Here is a 16,483-nt window from a genome sequence, read left to right as displayed (position 1 = left end):
GACGCACCACTATATCTTCTACCTACCCCCTACACAGCCTTGATTTATTATGTTAGTTCAGCTAAGCGCTTGCTGTTCGTCGGTTAGTTTTATACAATTTAGCAATATTAGCTTTACATAGCTCATGTGGTGATTTACTTTTCCATTGTTTTAACTGAATTTGATGAATAAATAGTTTACTATCTATCACAAGGTGCAGCAACTACAGATTAGGGAAGTTATTAAATCTGTGCAGCCTCTTCTTTTACCGGAAGCTCCAGCCCCCCTTACAGCGGCCCCGCGCCCGGGCCCGGCGGGGGCGCTGCGCATGCGCGGCGCCACGTGACGCCGTCACGCCGGAAGCGCGCCGGCAAGATGGCGGCGCTCTTGGCGCGGCTCTGCCGGGGCGCTCCCGGCCTCCGCGCCTCCCGCCTGCCCGCCGCCGCCGCTGCCGCCGCTGCCCCGCCGTTTCGCCGCCCCTCCGCGCCGCCGGCACCGCCGCGGCCGCTCAGCTTTTCGGCGGCCGAGCTGGTGCGCGCCGCGCCGGCCCCGCTGCGGCCGTACCTGCGCCTCATGCGGCTGCACCAGCCCGCCGGTGAGCGGGGCGGGGCGGGCCGTAGCCATGGCGACGCGGAAGCCATATTGACGCGGTAACCATGGCGACAGGGCGGCCAGGGTGACGCGTGGGGCCGCGGTTGCCTCTAACGGGCGGCCGGAAGGGTGCGGGGGGTGCTGTGCCGGTGGCAGACGATTCTGCCAAAGGAGCGTGTGTCTGCGCGGCAACGCTGTTACTCAGCAGCGAGCTGCCGTCCTGCCCCGCAGCCCCAGCCCCGCGCCTCGCTGCCCTGCTCACCCCACGCGCGGGTTTTGCCTCCCCTCAGGGACATGGCTGCTGTACCTGCCGTGCACCTGGAGCATCGCTTTGGCGGCCGAGCCGGGCTGCCTCCCCGACTGGCACACGCTGTCCCTGTTCGGCATCGGAGCGGTGCTCATGCGCGGGGCCGGCTGCACCATCAATGACATGTGGGATCGTGACTATGACAAAAAGGTAGAGAAACCCTCGTGGGCTTGCCGAGACCTAGGGACATGAATTGCTGCTGAATTAACCAAATACATGCCCGCTCATCTCCAAAAGCAGCAGCGATTGCTCCAGGTTCAGAAATTCCTCCCTGTTTCTATCTGAGCTGCATGCAATGAATTTGTCTACATTTCCTCCTAGCACAGGAGAAATAATTTCATTTTGTATAACATTTCTCTGTCTGGAACTGTAATAAGTCTTCTAGAGTACTTACCTCTGTGTAAGATAAATTATGTGGTCTTGTTAGCTGGAGGTAGTACTTGAACAAGTTTATATTTCAAATTTGTTTTGCATGACAGAACAAAGTAACACTTTTTTTGCTGCACTTGCTAGTTACAATCTACCCAAGAACCATTTTTTTTTTTTTTTTCTAATTTTCAGGAGCAGGGTTTCCTTAAGTATTATTAATTTCTTCATGAGAATGGCTGTGAAGAGTATAGTGCCCAACCTGAGCTAATCCTCTTCTGTTATGTTGTATTTTTCATCTCCCTTTTGTTCAGAAGAGGGAAGTAAGCAAAAGGCAGTGCCCAGGGTCAGATGTTGGAATGTGCACAAGTGCAGGCTTGCAGGGAAGTGTCCTGGTGATGCATCACTGTTTGCTTGTCCTGTTTTCTGTTTCTATATTGTTCCTCTGGTTTTGGGTTTTGACGCTGGCAAGAGACAGGATAATGAGCCAATCTGGTATGTGAAGTTCTTCTTACAGCACTGTTGTTCTCTTGGGAAGGCCACGAATCAGTACAGGCTTTGTGGCAGCTTTGGATAGTTTAGGGTTCAGAGGTTATTAACAACTACATATACCAAAAGTGTTTGACAGGGTGGTCTGTGTGATAAGTAAGATGGAATTTTCAATATAATGAATTCATTTATACACTAACGTGATGTGGTTAGGTGTAAAGTTTTAAAAATTTCCATTGCAGCTCTTTCTTACATACCTTAAAAGGATATCTTCAAAACAAATGTGATAGAGGCTGGGTCAATAGCAGGATGTTGGCTTGTGTTGGTGATTGTGGTTTGGGGCTTTAGATTTTATGTTACTGACTATTTGGTAAATCTTTTCTTTCCCTTCTTTAAATGAAATGTCCCATGTTTGGTTACGATGAGCAGTGGAATTGGTCATGTTAAATGCATGTTTAAACTGCAAAAGCAGTAGTTGACATTAAACATAACCTGATTGGGGGGGGAACAAACTAAAAGGGTTTATGTAAATTCACATTATTAAAGCATATGCAGAACACTTTATACATACATAGTATTCTGTTAAAAGTTTTAACCTCTTCAAGTAGATTTTACACCATTTTCATCAACATGCAAAACTTCTGTCTTTTTTTTTTTTTTCTTTTTGCAGTCGTCACCTTTGGCAAGTAAATCACCATATATAACAGTTTAACTTTTTTCTGATATTTGTTTCTTCCTTCAGTTTGCCATGTATGATTTCTTGTTCCAGCGTTTCTAAACTCCATTGCATCCCAACTAGGATTAAATTAATTGTACTTTCACGGTTATTAACAATGGTTATGCGTAATATACATGTGTAATAGCAATGGTTATTAACAATGCTAGAGGAGCCATGCATCTTTATGATATTTTATATGGTATTCACTTTAAAGTGTTTAAGCACAGAAGTGCTGCTCGAAATTCAGATAGTTAGCTCACAACTTTTTAAGTCTGATTTTTTTTTTTTTTCTAAGGTAATAAAATTCATATACAAGATGTCTACAGTGTTTCTAATCAGCCTCACTGGACACAAGTGGCACTTTATTTCTGCTGTAGTTTTTAAAGCCTGCATACTTCTGTTTTAAGTGCTGCTGCTTAGAAATATAGCTCATGTCCATGATGATATGCTACGTTTGTATTGTTGAAGGAACTCGTCTCATACGTTCTGTGACCTGTTTCTGTTTATTTTTCCGCTTATATGCCAATGGTGTGACTTTTAGTTTTAATACACATTGGAATATGTTATATTGGATTTAGTATTCATGTTATTCTTTCCATTTTTAGGTGGTGAGGACAGCAAGTAGGCCCCTGGCAGCTGGAGAGATCTCCACTTTTCAGTCCTTCGTTTTTCTTGGGGGACAGCTTAGCTTGGCACTTTGTGTGCTTCTGTGTCTGAATTACTATAGGTGATGTATAACTTGGTTTTTGTTTTTTAAAATTTGATTCCAGGTCCAGAGTTAAGCACAGAGATTTTCAGCAGAAAAGGTATTGGGGGCAGAAGGAAGAGTCATGGAATTGTATTTGAAAGTAAAAGAATGAGTTCAGTACTATGTGTAACTCCTGTAATGCTGCACTATTATCTTACGATCTTTAGACTGGCAAACAATAAACCTCTTGGTACTTTTTACAGTATCATTCTGGGAGCAGCCTCTTTGTCTCTTGTGATCACCTACCCTCTGATGAAGAGAATAACATATTGGCCACAGTTAGTTTTGGGTGAGTTGGAAATATTTTTACTATTTTTTTCTTCAGATGTACTTTTTAGGGTGTTTTACAAATCAGTAATTGAACTTCAGCAATATGATTTCTTATAACTATATTAAAATAGAAATACCTTACAGACAACGTTCTGTTGTGCCAGAAGCTTCTTAAACAATTTATAACACATATAAGAGTTGATGTTTGGGTTTAGGGTTTTTCTTGTTAAAAATCAGTTCCTTATTTTGACGGAGTGAGGGGAGGGAGAAAAGGAGGGAGAAAACATTTGCCATTTGGGAATCAGCTTTAGTTTAGGGGTTATCTCGAAACCTTTCTTAAACATGCATTTGTCCTGCATTTCAGTCTTCAGCCTCTAAAATAATTCCTATGCAGAAACTGATGGTGCTTATATTCCAGGTTGAACTACTGAAACGTACCTTTGTATCTTGGCCTTCACATTCCAGCTGCCTTCAGTTTTTTCACCTAAAATTGTAATTTTCAGCCTTGAAGTACCATAGTTGGCTGTGGTGCACTGTTTTGCAGTCATACCAACATCTTCTGTTATACTGGCATCTAAGAATGTTAACTTTAGACCCGTTGTTTGAGTACACTGGAATAGTTCTGTGCAGATTTAAATTGGGGAAAATGCATGGCTATACATATTTCTCCTTGTATTTCCAGGGTATTTAATGTCAAATTACTTTTATTTATTACCTGCCTGAAAATAAGCGGTAGAAAAATAGAGATGCCAGTATTGTACAAAAAGCTGCTGCTATGATATACGCTTGAACAAATAATATTTAATTCTATACGTGTAATTTAGATTGCTCCTGGCAATCTTATAACTTTTTTTCTTTTTTTTACTCCCTTTATGTTTTTAGGACTTACATTTAATTGGGGAGCCCTTCTTGGCTGGTCTGCCATCAGAGGGTCATGTGAGTGGTCTGTGTGTTTGCCCTTGTACTTTGCTGGAGTAATGTGGACACTGGTATACGATACCATTTATGCACATCAGGTGGAGTAACAGTGGGAAATTTTAGATATCTGTGTATGTTTGCGTGTTTAATTTACAACTTTGTTGTCAAACAGCAGTACTAACCTGTTGCAGTTCTTCGCTCTCAGCTGAGCTAAAACAGCACCAAAGAAACCTCAGCCCTTGCACCTTTTATTGTTATTTGAAAATGTTTTACATATCGAGTAGAAAGCTGGAAGTACAATGCACTTTGTGTGCTGATGCATTTGCATTGTGTAAATAACTTTGGCATTGGTATTAGCTCTTGGCTGCTAAAGCAGCTCTAAGAACTAACCTTCTGATTTATATTTTAATGTAGGGACTTACAAATGCACTTAAATTGGGTTCCTCATAAGAAGCACTGGAAACTTAAGCAAGGCCCCCTTCTTATTTTCCTTACGAAGCGACAGTTGGATTGTAGATTTTTTGCTAATTCATCCTTTCATCCTAGGATAAGAGGGACGACATCATTATCGGTGTGAAGTCAACAGCGTTACACTTCAAGGAGGATACGAAGCAGTGGCTCAGTGCCTTCAGCCTTGCAATGCTCCTGAGTTTGTGCATGGCAGGAATGAATTGTAACCAGACGTTCCCGTATTACTCAGCTGTGGCTGCCGTAGGGGCTCACCTAGCGCACCAGGTTTGATGGATTTATTTATACTTTTTCCATGTGGAAGTTCTTGATAAGAAATCAGGGTGCTTTTTAACACCCATCAATTCGCCATCTACCTAAAAAACCCCAATTCCTCTAAAGAGAACTGAAGTCTCATGACAATGAGCTTGCTTAAGTACCTTTTGCAGACTGTTTGTTTGAAGAGGCCTCCAGTGGTCCACACACTGTAAAACACTCATTTTCAGTCTGTTCCGAACCAACAGAACAATATGAAAATGAATGTTGCATGTTCTGTCTCAGTGATGGTTAATTTTACGTCTAAACAATTCTGTACTGTGGCCTGGAGGTTCAGTCTGGGATCTAACAATATAAGAAAATTTTCTGTGGCTTGTTCACTACCACCTGTAGTGTTACCATAAGTTTGGTCGGAAAAGAATCGTCTAAGCCTTGGTTTGAAGTTTCAGAAGTCAGGCATTCTTTATTACAGCACCGGATGCATGGAGGATCGTGCCACCCAACGTGCATGCCTCAAGTGACAACGCACAGAGTTTATATTGCAGAACAATTTACATATGCATTAGATTTCCTGGAATAGTTACACATAGTCATTCTGTTTCCTGGAACAAATTGTAACATTTGCATCCTAATTACGCATGTGCTTTGAGTCTCTGAGGGTCCTTCCTGGGGATCTTTGGTGGTCTTCAGGGGTTTCCTTTAGTTGAACTCTCCTCTGGAGCATGCACAGTGTGGGTTAACCTACACGCTTGTTTTTCTTGAATGTGGTTGGCTGTTTTTGGCAGGTTCTGACTGCAAAACTCCAGGTTCTCTGAGCCCAGTGTCTCCTTGTTCTGAAAGTTTGATACATGTTAAGCAAACATGGACCAATCATATCAGGGTGACCTTAAAAGGTGTAACAGAACATTTCTTTCTACTTGTTGCTCAAGGCAGCAGCAGCAGTTGTTAATATAATTTTCTGGTCATTGATAGTTCTAATTCACAGCTCTTTTTATAGCAGAGAACAATCCAGTTAAGTCTTGTAGTTGTATTAGTTTAGAAATTTTAACAAATAACAGAAAGAAAGAAATTAGCTTTGTCAGTAAAGGAAGTAGATAGGATCTTCTTATCCTGTTCTTTCTGAATCCTAACAACTGTGTTGCTCAGCCTTGTAGTGACAAGTCAGTCTCTATGAAAATTAATTGCTGGCCTTGATAGGTGAGTGATAGCAAAGGGGATAGTGCGTTGCACGTAGTAAAAGTGTTGACAGTCTGAGAAGTTAAGTCTGTGTTTATCATTAAACTTTTTAAAGCAGGTTAGACTTATGTTGCACTTTAATGGGAGTAGCTCATGCAGGTGATGGGTATTAAACATACCTCTGAGTAGGAGAGTTCTTGGGATGATGTAGTCTGGTGCTTGTCAGCCACTGCTTTTCATAGCAATTGTGCTTGGAAATCTATGAGGGAAGGAATACTACATTCCGCTGGATAATCATTTACAGTTTGAATTGTCAGAGAGGCCTTACACTGAAGTTTTGGCAGAAATGGAAATTACTTTCCTGCAGGGAGGATTTATAAGTGAGAATGCAGACATATTGAATGTAAGTGAAGAGTGTACAACAGTTGTGTAGATTGCCAAAGTCATAAGAGCGGCATTTTTCTGTGTACCACAGAGTAGCTTCTTTTTGAGTGATTATTTTAATATTAGTTCTGCCTAAACAGCCTCATGCATCTTGTTCAAGATTTCTGAACGTGTGCTTAATGGAGTTTAGAAAGCCGAGTAAGCTGCATGAGGAGTAGGTTTTCCTTAATTCACTGAATTTGTGCCTGAGACAGAGGAATTTGGGTCCTAAAGATGTCAAATTTCTATCCCACTGAAGAAGTTCACTGAGAGAAAAATAAACATCTTTTATTTGCTTTGCATTTCTGAAGGTATATCTTGTGGCTCGGCTGCTGTTAGGTTTTGTTTGTCGGTTCAGTGTTTTCAGTTCCCTGTGCTTGAGGAACTGACAGGTTTTCAAGGGTGTGTATAACATCGTGTCTTAGAAGCTTGGGGACAATATTTCAGATTATTTGATCAGAACCCAGCCCTGTCACCTCTGTACCCCTGCAAATAGCAGAGAAACAGGTTTCCCAGGGAAGGTTTCACTTCTTTTAGTCAGATGCATTCTGTTTTGGCTTCTTCAGAGGCTGAATTGCAAGGTTTCAGATTTTGGGGGGTACATTTTTATTAACCCTTTCACTTGTTTTGCCTAACATTTCCTCTTGTCATCCCTCTCAGGACTTGTGTATCAAGTTTTGTTTCCAGGAATGTTTTTCAGTAACTTTGCTTTTGCTGGACTGTGTGGGTTTTTTTCCACCTTTAGTTGTGACTCACAGCAGACAGCTGCCATGCTGGGGAGGCCTTGCTTCTCGCTGTTGTTGTAGGTGTACTGGTTCTCTTTTGCAAGAGAGGTGAACAGACATGGCTAACAGCAACTGGACTAAACCAGCCCTGTGTGACTTAGGCAGGGCTGGGCACCTTTCTGTGCATTCCAGTTAGCCTGGTTCACTGCTGGCTTTTCAGTGCCTTCTCTCTACTGGAACAGGGAGCAACACCTTGCAGCAGAGATTTGAAGGTTTATTTATTTTTATTTGAAGTTCACACTTAAGAATTAGATGGCTACCTACTGAGGAAAATCTCAAAAAGCCTTGTTTACATGGTCAGATGTTTTTACATTTTAAAATATCAAACCAGACACATCAGTATCCAGGCTGTTTATATGGTCCTTCATTGAGAGGGTCTGGGAATTGTATTCATATGTGATCCGTGACTTTTCTGCTGTATGTTGAATAAATCTGTCCAGTAAACCTAGGTGCCAGTTATGCAAAAAATCCGTTGTAAGCACAGAGTATTCCTATTTATTGTGGACATAAGGGTAGACCAGAATTTGAGATTCAGGTTTTGAAAGTTACAGACCTTTTTGTGTCTGTGATGTGTCAAATATATATGCATCTGTAGAATAATAATGCTAGAATGTTATACTGTGCTTTTGCAGATTTACACTTTGGACATAGACAAACCTGAAGACTGTTGGAAGAAATTTGCTTCAAATCGTACTGTAGGAGTTCTGCTCTTCACAGGGATTGTGCTTGGAAATCTGTGGAAACGAAAAGACTCTAAAAATGTAGAAGAGCCTTTAGAAAACAAGTAGTTGAAAATACTATAAATACTGATATTTTAGTCCAGCTAAAATTAAGTTCTGTAAGAAGGAAAATACTTTTAACATAACTATAGCTGCTTTACACTATTTATAAAAACTGGTGAAAATGTTCTTGTTTCTGAAAACATGCAAATGAGATTATCCTACAATGTAAGTTTTTATTACCCTTAAATGACTTCAGCCTTCATAGAGGCTTCAAGTGAGGCTGCTCTGCTGCTTCTGTGCAGTACAAGCAAACTTCTGTCAAGCTCTCAAGACTGTGAGCCCAAGATTTTATACAAAACAGATGTCTCAGTGATGGCACATGGAAAAATGCAAAGTGATTTCAGGAGGTGAATAAAATGTGGCTGTACATGTTTGGTATTCTGATTTATTACATGAATAATTTTCAGTTTGTGTTGGAGCTTGTTGTGTGGAAGAATTGCAGTAACAATTTCTATCCCGAGATGTCTAGAAGCAGTCAGGACTGTGTGAGTGTGTGAGGTCTAGAATAAGAAGTCAACAGAGAAGTACTTAAAAGTACCTCTTGCAGTGGTTGCTGACAGTGGTTCCTTTTCACATGAAAAGAACAGGCAAAGTTGCCTGCACAGAGGGAGTGGAGCTTGTTTATCAAGAATGATTTGAACACAGACTACTGACTTAAAAACAGCAACCCAGAGCTATCGCCAAGTGTGCATGACTGGTGTTGACCCTGAGCTATGAATTCATCATGCAAAGTGATCCTCATTTTTATTTTTTAATTCTGTTCATTTTTACTTATGCCTACTGGTTTTATTTGTAGTCTTACAGGAATAATTTGTTTATAGGAGGATGCCTATAAACACAAATAACAACTGCAGGCTAACAGTTACATTGCTACAAAACATTCACGTTTTCAAGTTGTTTTGCTGATTAAGGATACCAACTGAACTCGGACACCAGAGTGAAAAGAGCAGGCGTATTTTACTGGGGATAACTAAATAATGTAACAGAGTAATACAGAAAACATGCAGTAAGAAAAGGCAGAATAATGCACTTAAAGCAAACAAATAGGGAAATACAGGGTAATGCATCAAATCATTACTATGTGAGAGAGAGAATAGCGATGAAGAAAGATCCCTCACCACTTGCACCCGTTACCATCATCCAGACCCACAGGCGCTGGGCAGCCCCAGTTACAGCGAGGATTTGCAGAGCCTGTCCCGGCAAGTGGGAAACCCTACACAGTGCCTCCACCTGTAGCTGAGGCATCCAAAGTCACTGTGAGCGGGTCCAGCCTTATATACCAAAAATCAGCAAGCCAGAATAGCTGGCACCTTTGTTTTGAGTGGAAACACCTGGTTTCACTCTCACATTAGATTCTCCCAGAGCCTGGCCAGGGCTCAAGGAGGAAGCAAAGGGAGTTTCCCTGCTTATCTAATTTATTTATTAGCAAGGTCACACATCTGGTCCCAAGGCCAGACAACTGGCTCCATGGCCTTATTAACTTGCCCCCACACAAAGAAGGATAAAGATATATTCAGGATAGACATGTTTTATGATATCTAAGCTACATCTTTCATAACTGAGCATACATATTTCACTAATGATTACATACTAAGTCAGCAGCTTCAGCTCAGGGGCTGTCAGGCTTCAATACTTCAACACTTTGGCACTTTTTACATCAGCAGAGGTGGTTTGTTATAACCCAGCACAATACCTACTAGCACAATGGTTATCAGTTATAAAATGTACAGGATTCATCTATAGGGCAACTCTAGCTTGGGCCTGTTGTCCATGCCTTAGCACTTCACAAGTGGTTTACACTCGCTCAGTTACATGATTTGCACAGTAGTTAACCTTTTCTTTGACTCCTGATGTTAAAGAGCTTGTAGGACATGTTCTGGAATTAATTTCTGTGGAAGGAGCAATGGATGTGCCTATTCCAGGACAATGATACAGTGGAATTTACCTCAGTTTACATACTGGTGGGCAGTGCGAGCATGCTTTTCCCCACGGGTGGCTTTGCGTAAGCCTGCATGCGGGGCTGTGGTTCGGTGATGCAGAGCATTTGTTTGCCAAACTCATTATGGGATTCCAGCGACCTTCCCTGATGTCTGCTCTGTTCCTGAAGTGGTGGGGCACAACTGTGTGTGCAGTCACACCAAAAATAAGGCTGCCTACTGGTCTAGCTCTGAAGATGGGTATCATATTTTAAGGTTATTTAAACCGATATGTCTGAGAGATGTTGCAGTCCAGAGCCACATGTTCAGGGTTTGCTAACTATAGGGTTGCATTACCAATAACAGTTGGCAAAGAAGTTCCTGTTGCAGGGAAACGAAAAAACATGTAATGAGTCAATGGCTTTGGTCACAGAAGATCCTTTTTGGGGCTGGAACAAACTTCTGTGTGTTCTTAACACGTCTTTTTAACATACACCTTGCAAAGTTGTGTTTTCTTTTACTATTTAAACAAGCAATGTCAAATATATTTTGAGCAAATAAGAAAAAGTAGATTTTTCAGCCTGACTGCACATAAGATAGAAATATATGAAAAAATTAGGAAGTGTAACTGCTTTTAGGGCCTCCTTGGTCCTTACGCAGAAATTGTTCTTAAATTGGGTTTACAATTTTGGGGTGGAGGAAGTATTAAGTCAAAGCAAAGCAGTTTAAAAATGAAGAATAAGAAGTTTCTGAACAATTATGTGACAAAGTTGCATTTTGTAGAGGGAGAATTGGATGCATCCAACTTCGTGTGAACTTTGGTTATAAGGGATTTAATAGTAATAAAAAAGTCTTGTGATGTAATTAGTATGGATCAGTTTCTTAGTACCTGTAATATTAGCTTAGAGGGGTTGTGGCAAAAGTTACTCATCTGTTCTTAACATATTAAAGTGTCTTTAAGTAGCTTAAATTTGGGAAGAGCTCACATTTTGTAGTGCCTCTGAACCTACTGGTGTCCTTTGTCTGATGACACCTTGTCACAAGTGTTTGCCTTGTAATGAGAGGAAGAAGAAGGTGTAGCTAAATAGAGTAAAAATTCAAGTTTCAGAACAGTCCTCATGTCCTGAACTTGAAAATCACTGCATGTTTTCCATGGGGGTTTTCTAAATTCATCTCGAAATGCATTTCACAAAGATAAGCCATAGCTGTATTTTAGGTTCATTGCCTGACAAATGAAGAAACATTTAGGTTTTAGGCTGTAATACTGGGAGTGATATTTGTGTGAGCATTTTATGATTAATACACAGAAATAAGAAATAACTTTTTAAGTGCAAAGGAGACAAAGGCTGAGCTACTTCCTGGCTAAAACCCTGTTTGCATCTGCTGGCAGGTGTATGTGCATATCCTCTGTTTCCATTCCCAAGTTGTTCTATTCCAAATCTTCACAAAGACGCTTTCTGCTGTATTTAGATACAGTTTGTTTAAAAAAGTATCAAGTACACTTATCTCTAAGCAGCAGTTTCATTATTAGCTAGTGTGCTTTTGCGCAAATAAACAGTGTCCTCTGGAAGTTTCTCCTCCCCTTCCTTTTCCCCAGAACCTTGAGATAAATGCTTGTGGAGGCAGCAGGAAGGTCAAATGTGCATTGCAAAGGCAACATGAAGCACTGGCAGTTGCTCAGCGAAACAGAAGACTCTGTAACCAACACAAACGCTTGTCTTTGTGCGCTCCCATTGTCCTTTGCAGAAAGCTCTATCAAAGCAACACCAGCTCTTTGTCCAGGAGTAGCCATGAGTATGTAGGGGTGCTAGTGCCTGTGGGGATATGGGGAGGGGTTGCCAAGGTGTTGGCAGCCCTTCATGGTGGCGCTGGGTTTTTGACTCAGAAGCCTGCTTGGGACAGTGGCACACGGGAGCTTTCACACTCACCTTCGCCAAGGGGAGGGACTCGCCGTAGGCTCATCCAAGGCGAATTGTGACTGTATTTTGCTATTCATATTGGTAAATATGGCATCATAATGCAAGGGGGTCAGATTCTTCCATCCCTCCCTCTAATTTCAGGAAAGGATGGCTGGAGGCACCTAGCTGAGGAACTGTGGTATGCAAACAGCGCAGGCTGGAGGACGTGGGACAGCCAGCGTGCCTGGAAGGGCAGTCTGGCCACAGAGGGTCACCAGCTTGGTAGGCCAGGCTTAGCACCAGCCACTGGTAGCAAAAAAGTGGCTTGACTCAAAAGTCGGAAAGGTGTGTCAGCACGTGGAAAGATTGGAGCATCCTGTGGGCTGAAGTCACTGAAAAGCTGGCTGAAGATAAAGGTAGCCCATCACCTGTTCCGGCACGGCATTGCGGTTAGCCAGTATTCAGGGAAGACACTGAAAGCACAGTGGTTGTGATGAAGGACTGGTGTGGTAAACAGAGCAGGAGAATGTATTTTGTGGGTGGTTCTTTGTTTTTTCCTTTTGGCAAAAGCAGGGAAAGGGCCATTAATTTATTTCTAAATGCATCACAGTGCAAATACCAGGAGAGAAGATCCATTTAAGCTTCAAAACAAAGCTGACAAGAAAAAATGTGGATGTTAACCACCATGGATAATGTGAAGTCTTGGTACTAGCTGAAGGCTCCTGGCATACCGGACAGGTGAGTTTCCTGCAGTGCCTCCCTGTAGGTTGTGACAGAGGCAAAAGGCCAGAGCAAATTTTAACACTGTGTGCTAGATACAGTAGCAGAATTACAAAAGAAATTGCACAAAAAAAATGGTTTTCCATCCCCCTACCCCCGCCCAGGCAGCTGTACACGCATGGTTTTGTCTGAGCTAAGCAGGAAGAGGTCTAATACAATTAAAAAAGCAAAACAAAACCAGTAACAAAAAACAGTGTTCAAATGCCGCATTCAAAACTTTTAAAAGTACAGCTTTTATTTCTGGAAGAGTGAGCGGAAATTCCTGCCCTAATGAAAAAAACGAACCAAACAAAACCCACCCCTGAATGTTTACACCAGCAGAACACAATTCTTCCAAATTGCAGAACTTCTTGGCTATGACAGGTAGCGTAACAGGGAGAAGTATCTAATATAAAATATGTTGCTCCAACTGCATAAAGAACAGAACCAAGGCTGTAACAAGCTGTGAGGTGGGGGGGAAGAAACTGTATGCCCATTCCACAGTACCTTGCTTTTTTTCCTGGATTGGCATCAAAGTATTGTTCAGCTCTGAATTAAAAGTATATTGGAGGGAAATAATTTTATCTGCAAGTTAACCCTGCAGGCAACAGTACATGCATAGCATGAAGGGACTGTTGTGAGGAAAAACTTCAACAGTGCTAAGTGGCTGCTTAGTAGAAAGACCTGTGTGCATTTTGTGTTGGCTGTCATGCTGTAGCATGACCAAATATTTGTCAGACAGATTTTCCAGCTTCGTCAGAGCTTGTTTTCCCCAAAATGCTGTCATGTCATCAACCACCTTTTCAGGAAATACATAAATGAAAATAAAAGTGCTTGAGAGAAAAATGACGGAAAGCACAGACATTTATGTACACCATAATGAGTTTTTTGGCAATACCTGCATTACTGTTGTGCTTTATTTAAGCATTGGTTGGAAGGGACCTTACAGAATGTATTTGCGTAGTGTTGGCATGATGCTTTTTTTCCCTGCTGTTCTTCCACGTGCATGACACTACACTGTGGCTGCAGTAATGCAATAAATGAAAGATTTGACAGGTCACTGGAAAAGGTGTTGCACTGACCATGTCTGTCAGACAGAGGGGTTGGGAGGTCTCCTGTCTCCTTCCTGCTTGGGAGCGAGACCCAGGGCAGAAAGCCAAGGCTGATAAGCGCAGGTTGTCTGTGAAACTGATGAGGCTGAGGTTGCTCTTGGCAGGGGTGAAGGTCTGGTGTTGCAGGGCATACCTCCTCTCCCAGGTGACAGGTGATAAAGACGCTGTTGCTCAGTGCCAAGCAGGGCTCTGACACCCGCAGGTTCATCCCTTGTTGGGTCTTTATGTGGCGAGGGTGCTCTCCACAGCTGGCCTGCTGACAGCGCCACGCGGGGACCACTTGCCTGATTTTTCTCGTAGGATAGGGAGAGCATCCTCCCACTCCTTCCTGTGTCTCTCAGACAAGTAATGAGCTGCTGTGGTGTCAGGTGTCCTCTGAGATCTTGGGACATCCATACAAGGAAGCCATCTGCTTCACGGCGGGTGCAAAGACGGTGACTGTTGTAGCTGCTGTCTTCAGGCCTTGCTGAAGAAATCAGTGGCAATGCAGTGGGGGGGAACCAGAAAGTTGCCTTCAGGAGTTTGAGCTGCTCAGTGCTGATTTATTTACACCAAGGTAAGTCAGAAAGTACTTCAGAAAACTGGAGGTTAAACACATAGGGAGCTACCATGAGAGGCTATCAGCATGAGCGCGTTGCGTGCCGGGTGGATGAAGTCACACAGAAGAAATCCCTTCGTAACGCAGGAGGCATCACATGCACATGGAGGGGAGAAACAAGACTGCTGTTGAACTGAAGGTGAGCAAAGTTCTCCTCTCTGCAGAGGGCTTGTGGTCACGTGCACGCAGCAAGCGCGGAGCCACACAGCTTCCCCCGCTTGCACGTCATCTCTCCCAGCCCAAGACTGCCTTCTCCCATCTATTTTAAAAAGTATCTCTGTTATTAAGTAGTAAAGGCCCTTTTTAATCAACAGTACAACTACTCTGCTAAGTAACATCAACACATTTAAAAAGTACTTGTCGCATCTCAAATTCTGTTGTGAAGTGTGTTGGATGTCATTCTGCCAATAGCTTGGTTAATGTTGGATTAACTTCGTGATGCATCACGTGTGGCTGTTCACTCAGCTCCTGCTCGGGTGTTGGGCTAATGTGCCGCTCCTCGTGTACGCCGGGAGCAGTGCTGTTGGTTAAAGCAAGGGTATCGTGTATGCTGGACACAAGGGACAGGAGAAGGTAAGGTCCATCAGACCCTTCAGCATGGTGGCAGCAGCTGGCAGGTTGGGATAAAACTCTTGGGAGGTGTGGTGGAAGAGTGTTTTAGACCACTTAAAAGAATCACTGCCAAAGGCGTTAGCAAAAGTGATTTTTAATGTGGATTTATAAAAGTGAGTCTTAAAGTTTGATGGCAAGGTTCACTCTATTGCTACGTGAAAGAAACATACAAAGGAAAATCAAGTTAGAATTGATTCAATGTGATTTATACAGAGACTGAAGATGTAAAAAGGTAAGAGAGACCTTCCTGTTGAGTTACAAGGTTCAGACTGGACCCCCTTGCTTTCTAAACGCCTTCTCAGAGAGGAGTCTAGGTGCAGCTAGATACAGTCTTAGTCCCAGACTTGTTCAACGGTTTATGTCTGATGGAATTAATGTAAAAGGTAAGGAAAATATCTTATTATGCTAATTTGTCAGGGAATGACTGATTATGGATCCTACATAATTTTGAGGTAGCAGCAATTTAAGATTTATTAACACTGTTACAGTAAACCACAAGGTTAGGTTGAATGATTTATAACAATACTTAATCATCAGCTAATTATAGGGGTGATTTAATAAAATTTGTCATAATCAAGACCATAATGTTTCCTAAATTGAATGCACACACACACAAATACAAGACGGATATAGATGTTAACTTATGATGGTAAATTATTGGTACCAAATGGACTTTGAAAGCTCGTGAAATCTAATTTTAGTGAATTACTCACTGTTTTCCTTTGTCAACGTTTGTCAGCAGACAATCTTTGAACCTTTTTCCTTCGTCGCCATCTAACAGAGGACGATCTTGGAAATCTTCACAAAATCTATTCATCAAAATCCTTGCAAAATCTGCTCTGAGAGGCATCCCAGCTCAGAGGGAGATACTGGGTCACAGCCCACTGCGATCCCAGAGAGCTCAAAGGGTGTCACTTAGGGTCGCTGTTTATAGGTTTGCAAGACTTTGGGACAGTAATTTTTCATTTTGGCCATAATTCTTGTCAGGTAATTCTGGTACCTTCCAGAGCGGGGTACGATCCGGGCTGCAGGAGTTAGAGATACCCTTCCCAGACAGCAGGAGTTCCTGGTACGGTTAGGGAGCACCTAATTGTCCTACCTCACTGTCAGGCAGCAGGAGTTTTGGGGACGGTATGGGAGTGCCTAACCATCCCAACTTGCTGCCCTTGTATAAAGACCAAGAAAGTGCCAGATCGTCCCAGCTCGCTGCATTTGTAGCCAAGACAATAGCACAGTCTTGGCTGGCCCTGACTTCGCAGTGTGGCCCAGGGGGTCTGCACCACCACAGGAGGCCGTAGAAATGGCACAGAGCA

The 16,483-nt window shown here is 42.5% G+C and overlaps 1 protein-coding gene across 1 annotated transcript; it reads left to right on the top strand.

Moving 5' to 3' along the window:
• Positions 1 to 354: 354 nt before the first annotated feature.
• COQ2 (coenzyme Q2, polyprenyltransferase) lies at positions 355 to 8,644 on the top strand. The gene is made up of 7 exons (XM_074823784.1): positions 355 to 574; positions 861 to 1,027; positions 3,056 to 3,177; positions 3,402 to 3,487; positions 4,351 to 4,484; positions 4,933 to 5,121; positions 8,126 to 8,644. Exons 1-7 carry the CDS (start codon positions 355 to 357, stop codon positions 8,279 to 8,281), a joined length of 1,074 nt encoding a protein of 357 aa, XP_074679885.1. The 3' UTR covers positions 8,282 to 8,644.
• The last annotated feature ends 7,839 nt before the right edge of the window (positions 8,645 to 16,483 follow it).

This window comes from Strix aluco, chromosome 4 (assembly GCF_031877795.1).
Source record: "Strix aluco isolate bStrAlu1 chromosome 4, bStrAlu1.hap1, whole genome shotgun sequence".
Classification (NCBI taxonomy): domain Eukaryota; kingdom Metazoa; phylum Chordata; class Aves; order Strigiformes; family Strigidae; genus Strix; species Strix aluco.
This window is presented reverse-complemented; position numbering and strand designations above follow the sequence as displayed.